General features: G+C 32.6%; 1 protein-coding gene across 1 annotated transcript; it reads left to right on the top strand.

Annotated features, from left to right (window-relative positions):
- Window positions 1-5366: 5366 nt before the first annotated feature.
- On the top strand, window positions 5367-8327 carry LOC107008547 (lysine histidine transporter-like 8). The gene is made up of 5 exons (XM_015207674.2): window positions 5367-6024; window positions 6110-6246; window positions 6503-6933; window positions 7469-7600; window positions 7672-8327. The coding sequence occupies exons 1-5, from the start codon at window positions 5513-5515 to the stop codon at window positions 8158-8160; spliced, it is 1701 nt and encodes a 566-aa protein (XP_015063160.1). The 5' UTR covers window positions 5367-5512; the 3' UTR covers window positions 8161-8327.
- Window positions 8328-8843: the final 516 nt, after the last annotated feature.

Here is an 8843-nt window from a genome sequence, read left to right as displayed (position 1 = left end):
ATACCGAACCCAAGAAGGGTTGCCTACGTATCTCACCGAAATGAGAATCAGGTATGCGTAGTTCGGTCATATATAACTTTGAAAATATGCACACTATATTTTTTTTTAATTTTTTTTTTTGGAAAGATAATACCGAACCCAAGAAGGGTTGCCTACGTATCTCACCGAAATGAAAATCAGGTACGCGTAGTTCGACAGATATAACCTGGAAAATATGCACAAACTTTATAATAATTTTTTTTCCGTGCAGATATGACTTGGAAAATATGCGCAAACTATTTTTTGATTTTTTTTTTTTTTGGAAAAGATAATACCGAACCCAAGAAGGGTTTCCTACGTATCTCACCGAAATGAGAATCAGGTACGCGTAGTTCGGCCATATATAGCATATAATAATTTAAAATTTTAGACAACTCAAAGAAATTCCTAGGTCTAACGCCACTGAAATTTGTAGTCATGAAGTTTTTTTTTTTTTAACCAATATATTTATAGCCTCTTAATCGTCAATATTTATACTATCTGTTGAATATACCCTACGAATTTCCACAGTAATGATTTGTTGTACCCTTTTTGGATGTTTTCTTGAATCTTTGTCTCTTCCCAATTTTCACGAGATCCAAACATCGTTATGACCATCCCCGACTGATGTCGGGGACGGTATCCCTACAAAAATATGAGAAATATGTGAGAGCGGACCATAATGTCAAATAATAAAATAAGTGGGTGCCACCTCATAGTCAAATACTCCCCTGATTTATTGTTTTGACTTGATATTAACGTCTTGCGAAATACAAGGACTCGAATTTCGCTAATTCTCTTGTCTCTTGCGACTTCGGACAAAAAATGATTTCTGAATTTGAACATAAATTAATTTTTTGCTGTAAAGAAGAACAACTCAAAATGTAAAAGTGTTAGTTCCTGTACATAATGAATAATCCAAAATATCACACAAATAATGAATAAAACACATAAATACTGTTTTAATTAAAGACAAACTGAATATATCACATAACATACAAACAATTATTGCGCGTCCTACACAAATATGTGACCCTTTTATGCCTAGGGTAGGCCTATCGATTTGAAGGATGTATACGTCATTTGAAATATTTCATTTCCCCAAAACTTAAATTTATACAAATTTTATGAATAAAAACCCAATGGGAATACATAATAGGGGAAATGTATACAAGATAATCAGTCCCACGCAGGGGTACGACCCTAAACTATGCCTCCACGAAAAATCCTTCTTCTTTCTTGGCTTTTTGTAATCTTCGGGTGCCAACATCTTCGAATAGGCTAGTAGCTTGTGAAGCTCTTTCTTTAACTTATATAAACTATAATCTAATCCTTACCCTATGAGACAATGATTTTCTCAAACAACGTATACATCCTTCAAATTTAAACACATAAGTATGAACGTCCATTTAGGCCGTGGGCCGTTTTGGACTCAAGGTGGTCTTCTAATGGGCACAACACGCCTTGGGTGTTGGTCATCTTAGGCTGATGCTTAAATTCGGATTTGGTTTTGCTCTATCCTAGGATGACTAGAATTGGTATAGAAGTGACGGTTACCCGAGTCGGACAGACAACGGGGTGAAGCTAATAAACGACGTTGGATGACCGCAAGCCAACTATTCGTTTATTACTTCCAAAGATTAGACTTGTGTTTTTCTGAAGGAAGCCGTGGTAAGCCACGTAACTTCCTTTGTCCTAATGCAAACTATTTGTCATTTGACGAGAATTATGCCATGAAATGCAATGATAATATACAAAAAATAAAATGAATAACGAATAAATACAATATACAAATAATCATCAAAATAAAAATACAAGCTATAACATAACAATAGAACAAAAATTTCCTCAATTTGAAAAAAAATAAATTCATATTGGTTAGAACCTCTAAACTCCCCAGCGGAGTCGCCATTCTGTTTACATCCCTACTCTGTCGAAATAGGGCGAAACGTCGCGGCAACTCGAAAATAATTTAATTGATTCAATTTTAACAAAGTTTTAAAAATAAACGAGTTTTAAAAAAAAGAGTCGCCACCTAATTTTTAGGAAAAATAGGAAACCAATTATCAATCTACGAAACCAATTCGATTCTAGGTAAGGGGTTTAAATTATTCCGAAGGGAAGGGGTTAGGCACCCTTCGGAATCCACAATTGTGGTTCCCGACTGAATTCATTTTTTTCAAATTGAGGAAGAATATAAAATAATGTACAGATATAATAAACATGTAATATACACAGCAAAATAAAATAATAATCGGCCTAAGGTTTGCCTAACGTCAATATCCACAAAATAATGAATGAAATATAATTCGAACTTTTTCGAATAATTTCAAGGAGAAGCACCTCCGGGTACCTGTAAAGACACTTAGTAAAAGAGTTAGTGCCAAAGTAATATAAATAAAAATAAATAACTCAAATAATAACTAAAAATAAAAATCCGTCTTATTAACATGGGAGGCCTTGGAAATCGACGGTAATTTCTTCATCGGCCATTTCAACAACTAAAATATGTAAACTTAAAATAAAATTCCGTCTTTTAAAATGGAAAGGCCTCCAAAACCGACGGAGAATTTTTTCATTGGCCCTTTTAACAAATATATTTAATATAACTTGAACATCAACAAAACATAACAAACTTATCCCAAGAGAATATGGAAAATAACAACCAAACTAAAACAACATAATTAGAAATGAAAACAACAATAACGTAATATATAAAAATAAAAATAACATTAAAATAGAATAATAACAAAACCCTGGAAAGTTAAGATAGCAAATAGTTGACTAACAATTTTAAAATAATAATAATAATAAATAAATAAACATTAAATCGTAAAATAATGCTAATATTAAAACTACAATAAACACAAATATTAATTGACTTTTAGAACTACATTAAACTAAAAAAAAAAAGCTACATATAATAAACAGAAAACGTAAAAGAGCTGGGAATTAAATAAAACAAGGCTAAGAAAAAAATTACCTGGTTCTGGGCGGCGAACCGGATACGAGTTTGAAGAAGATGACTCCACCTCCTCAACTCGAAAAACCACAAAAACACTTTAAAATTTTTGAACTATGGGAACCAAGAATTCTCAAAATTTTATGAGTATTCTTTTGTTTTCCCCTCCAAATCCTCTCCTAAAACTAGTGAATGAAGTGGGCTTATATAGAAACCCAAAAATCCTCAAAAAGGATGAAATACCGATGTGGGACTATTGCAAAATTGAAAATTGTTTGAGAGACAATGTGGGAAAGGCAGATTTTTTTTTTATTTTTTATTTATATTTGACTCAAAATGTATGAATTTTAAAATAATCCGACCAAAATTTGCTATTAAATAGATAAAGCTTCAAAATCACGAATTTTTAAAATGTTAGGCCAAAATTGGGTGTCAACAGACATAGAAAAAACGTTTTGTTCTCTCTTATGATTTTATGCTAAGAGACAAAATTGAGCTCCATAATTTTGGGAAAATTTATTAAACTAAGACTGAGCCTGTTTGGCTCAGCTTAAAAGCTGGTCAAACTGATTTAAAAGCTGGTTTTTGACTTATTTAGCTGTTTGGCAATGCTTAAAATAACTTATTTTAAGTTAAAAAACTTATTAAGCCAAAAGTTAAAAGCTCGGGTAGGGGTGCTTTTTTTTTTTTTAGCTTATAAGCTGTTTTAAGTTGACCACATTTTTACCTTTTTGCCCTTAATATTTTTATACAATCTTCAAATTACCCATGTAACCCTAACATCTCTTTCTTCCATTTTTCCCTTTTCACGTATAGATGATAGACAATTACTATTACTAATGAATGAAAATAAAAAAAATCTTAAATCTTTCAATTGATCTATTCAAATTATATATTATTAAAATGTAAAATAAGTTGCACATATAACTTAAATAAAAATTTATATTCCTGTTATAAATAATTTGTGATAATAAAGAAATATGTGAATGATAGACAATTATTATTACCTATGAATGAAAGTAAAATAAAATCTTAAATCGTTCATTGATCTATTCAAATTATATATCTTTAAAATCTATAATAAGTTTATACTCCTCTTATAAATAATTTGTGATGAGAAAGAAATATGTGAATGATAGCAAAATATAATTATTTATGGCTGTAAAATATAAATTAATTAACTTTTATTATGTTAACAGCTTTTAAGGGTATTTCAGACATTTTGATTTAAAAAGCTGTTTATCAGCACTTATTTGCCAAACACATCAACAACTTTTTTTTTAACTTCAGCACTTTTATCCAAACGCATAACTGCTTATTTTAAAAATAAGTTTCAGCACTTTCAAAAGTACTTTTTTAAAGCTCTTTTTATTAAGCCCATCCAAACGGGCCCTAATAGAAAATAAGGAATTAGCAACAAATAAAATTTGGTAGCTAAACAAGAGCAAAATCCCATGCGAATTCAATTTAGCTTCAGATTATAAGAAAATTCATTTAACTAGCTAGAATCTATATATACAGCTACAAGTTCTACCAACAAATTATGTAGCTAATTTTCTGGTTTCTAGTGGTGAAATATATAATTTGGAATGGAGAAAATAAAAAAAGTCAAAAATATTGTTTTTCTTATGAGATATGGATAATTGGGGTATTAGGAGGTGGAAGTATTATAATTAGAATTCGAATAATTTAGTTGGCGTGAATTCATTCAAGGGCAAGGAGAGCAGGACTAGCTTGGACTTCAATCTCACACACACACATACTATTTGTATATTGCAAAGTGGCAACCAGTAGGTCATGAAATAGGAATCTATTTAATTGTTTCATGCATGCAATAGGAATAAAATAAAAATGTTGAGCAATAATTCATCACTCTTAGCTGAGAGAGGCGTTAATGGACACTTGTTATTATTGTCCTCATGCTTACCAACTACTACCAAGTTGGCCTTTCTCATTTCTGAGGTAGGCCACTTCCAAGTCAAAATCAATCTCATTCATGTAAGCGATAATTATTCTTAGAATTTAAGTTTCATATATAGAATTAACAAGTAGTAATATAGGAACGTTTCTTAAATTAAATTATGTACTGTGATTAATGCTTATAAGAATTAAATTAATTATTGGCCACTTGAATTAAAAAAATAAGAACAACATAGAGACCTATAAAACTAATTTAATTATTCAATATGACCCTCGCTAGTTGTCTTTCAAAATGTTTAGTATTAGAATTAAGGTCTGCTTAATTTATTAATCATATCTATTAAGAATTCAAATGAGATGAAAAGCAGCCAAGTTTGGGTTCCTAGCTACTTCCTGGTTAGACCATAGTCAGTTTCTTTATTATATATGTCATGTTGAGACTTTCTGGTCAAATCATATATCCCAACTAACCACTTATGTCCTTATATAAATACCTCCATCCACATTTCACGTTTCTCAAGCAATTGAAGCATACACAAACGTATAATATTATAGTCTCTTGTGACTTTCTTTTATAAGTCCCAACTTAGGACTTGTAGAGACAAATTAAAAATGGCTGGTGTTGAAGATCAAGTTAGTTCTTTACCCAACTCGTTACCGATAACGCCACGGACGGTAAATACAGCTCCAATGTTTCATCACGATGATCAATTCGGCTCTGTACCCATAACTCCACGGACGGCGTCTGTAGCGCAAACGCCGTCCATGTTATCATTACCAATAACTCCACGGACGGCTCGAACTCCGTCCATAGTATCGTTACCTCCTTCACAGTTTCACTCGCCGTCTCTATCTCGATCACCGTTACTTTTGACGGGAGATCATGCTACAAATAAACCCGTTAAAACTCCAAGGTCACGTGGATTAACCCCGCGTTTCATCACTCCTTTGGGTAGTCCTCTTAGAAAGGCCCTTAAAATGACAAAATTGGATCCACAAGACGCGTGGCTACCAATCACCGAGTCCAGAAATGGAAACGCATTCTACGCTGCCTTTCATACTCTTTGTTCTGGGATTGGTGTTCAAGCTCTTGTTCTGCCTGTTGCTTTTACCATACTTGGCTGGTAATTAATTTTTACATTATTATTAACTCTATCTACTGATTGATTCATTTATTTATTTATAACAACAATCAATTTGTTTTCGCAGGGCTTGGGGTATCATTGGCTTAACGGTAGCATTTGTATGGCAGCTCTACACTCTTTATTTAATGGTTCAACTTCATGAAAACCATGAAACAGGACTACGTTACAGTAGATACTTGCAACTGGCATGCGCAACTTTTGGTAACTACTCTTATTACAATTAGGCAAATGGATGCGATCATGATTTAATCTGCTGTATAATAAAGTTTGCTTGTACGTGTGAATCAAATAACGTGAATAGTCAGTCTTCCCTTTTGTTTATTTTATTACATTTTTACGCCTCAAACCAACTTGCTACATAGAAAATTACACTATGATTTTAAAGTAAAAATGTTAGTTTGGTGATCTCAATTAGTACAACAGAATTAATAACTTTATAATTTTTATGATTGATCAGGTGAGAACTTAGGGAAACTAAGCTCCGCATTTCCACTGGGGTATCTGTCAGCAGGGACATGTTGCGCGTTGATTATTATAGGGGGTTCCACAGCAAAATTATTATATGAGACTTTATGTGGGGCAACATGTAGTAATCCGAAGCCATTAACAGTTGTTGAATGGTACTTGGTGTTTACATGTGTGGCAGTGGTTTTAGCTCAGTTGCCAAATTTGAATTCAATAGCTGGAATATCTCTAATTGGTGCTCTTACAGCCGTTGGATATTGTACAGCACTATGGACGGTTTCAGTCGCTGAGGGTAGGCTACCTAATGTCTCTTATCAACCTGTCAGAAAGGGAAGCCAAATTAATAAGATGTTTGATCTTCTTAATGCTTTTGGCATTATTGCTTTTGCTTTCAGAGGCCACAATCTCATACTGGAGATTCAGGTAAGAACGCAAAAATTTATTTAGGTTCAGTAATTTACCTAATTCAACATATATATATATATATATATTTCTCTTAGCTTTTGTTCCTAATTACATTCTTCTTTAACCACACCTCGAATATGGTTATTCATAGTTTTATCTTAAGAACATTCAATATGATCGGTCAGTTTTCTAGAAATTTACAGGTTAATCCATCGATGCTTTTAAGAGGTTAAGAGACTAATCATATACTAAGTAACATAGATTCATGGTAAAAAAAAATATCACATATATATATATATATTGTACTATATACATGAAGTAGGTACCAACAAATTCATGAAAAGCATACAGAAGAAAGTTTGTTGTTGACTTTGACTTTTGCTTACCTTTTTAATCCGACAAATTTGAAAATTCCTACCAACCTTTTGGTTGAAATTTAAAATATAATTTAATCTATTGTAAACGTGACATAATAGGTAAAAAAAGTTGTAGTAGTTATTTTAATTTTTTGACAAGGTATATGTATATAACTCAAACTCATTTGTTAATGCAGGCGACGATGCCTTCAAGTGAGAAGCACCCATCGCGAGTGCCTATGTGGAGGGGTGTGCAATTCGCATATCTACTCATAGCAATGTGCCTATTCCCTCTTGCAATTGGTGGCTACTGGGCTTATGGTCATTTGGTACGCATCTTGTACAAATTATTACTACGATATTTGTAGTAAATAATGAATTAACAATAATTTTATTTCAGATTCCAGCAAACGGGAGTGTATTAACGGCATTATTTGCATTTCATAGCCAAGATGTTTCGCGATCAGTATTATCTTTAATAAGTATTTTTGTGATAATAAATGCGGTGAGCTCATTCCAACTGTACGGAATGCCAATGTTTGACGATATGGAATCAGCTTACACAACAAGGTGCAAAAAAGCATGTCCTTGGTGGCTCCGTTCGATATTCAGGGCGATATTTGGGTTCGTGTGCTTCTTCATTGCGGTGGCTCTTCCATTTTTGGGTAGCTTTACTGGGCTTATTGGAGGAATCGCTCTGCCTATTACATTTGCTCATCCATGTTTTATGTGGCTTAAAGTGAAGAAGCCCAAAAAGTACTCTCTAAGTTGGTGGGTAAATTGGGGACTTGGGCTTCTGGGAATGGGCTTAAGTGGGATTTTAATTGCTGCTGGTTTGTATGTTGTTATTGACACTGGTGTTAAAATTAGTTTCTTCAATCCTCAGTAGGAATATACTAGTCCCAACTTGGAAATTATTACTGAAAAGTTTGGTTTGAACAAGAATTTAATTTATTATTGGTAGATTTTATTCTACTTTTTGTGGAATAAGTTTCTTGATTCCACATGGGCATGTGTACTTTGCATTTACTCTATAGAAGCAGTTTTTATTTGAAAGAAGGTGCAAATTCAGTGGGAAGAATTCATGAAAAACAAAATTATGATTGTATACAATATTGAGACTACTTACAGAATCTAACCTATATCACATACCACTAAATAAGGCTTTATTGATTTATAGCCAGTGTAATTTCATAAGTGGTTTTAGGAAGGATTAGATATAGAACTCCTACTCCGAATAGTTTAAGTGGGAAACTTAAAAATAAATAAATGATTTAGGTGTTTTTTTTCCAGTTATCTCTATGAAACATCACTTTCTTTACAAGAATAAAATTGCCTACACATCTTTCTGGCCAGATTTCACTTGTGAAATAATAATGGATATGTAAGTTATTGTTGGGAAGTGGATCTTGTAATTGTCCATGTGGTTTGAACCAATTAATTAATGTACATGGTGAGTGTATGTATTTCATAGTGATTAAGTAGTAGTGTACTACACTTGTCATTCTTCGTTAAACAAATGATAAAAGGCATTGGTTTACACAATGTAATTTACGACCTAAGGCATAAACA

The sequence above is a fragment of the Solanum pennellii genome, chromosome 1 (genome assembly GCF_001406875.1).
Source record: "Solanum pennellii chromosome 1, SPENNV200".
NCBI classification, from domain to species: domain Eukaryota; kingdom Viridiplantae; phylum Streptophyta; class Magnoliopsida; order Solanales; family Solanaceae; genus Solanum; species Solanum pennellii.
This window is presented reverse-complemented; position numbering and strand designations above follow the sequence as displayed.

Coding starts and splice junctions, on each gene's coding strand:
- LOC107008547 (XM_015207674.2), top strand. CDS start 5,513: ATGGCTGGTGTTGAAGATCAAGTTAGTTCTTTACCCAACTCGTTACCG. Junction 6,247..6,502: donor ACTGGCATGCGCAACTTTTG/GTAACTACTCTT, acceptor ATGATTGATCAG/GTGAGAACTTAGGGAAACTA. Junction 7,601..7,671: donor ACTGGGCTTATGGTCATTTG/GTACGCATCTTG, acceptor ATTTTATTTCAG/ATTCCAGCAAACGGGAGTGT.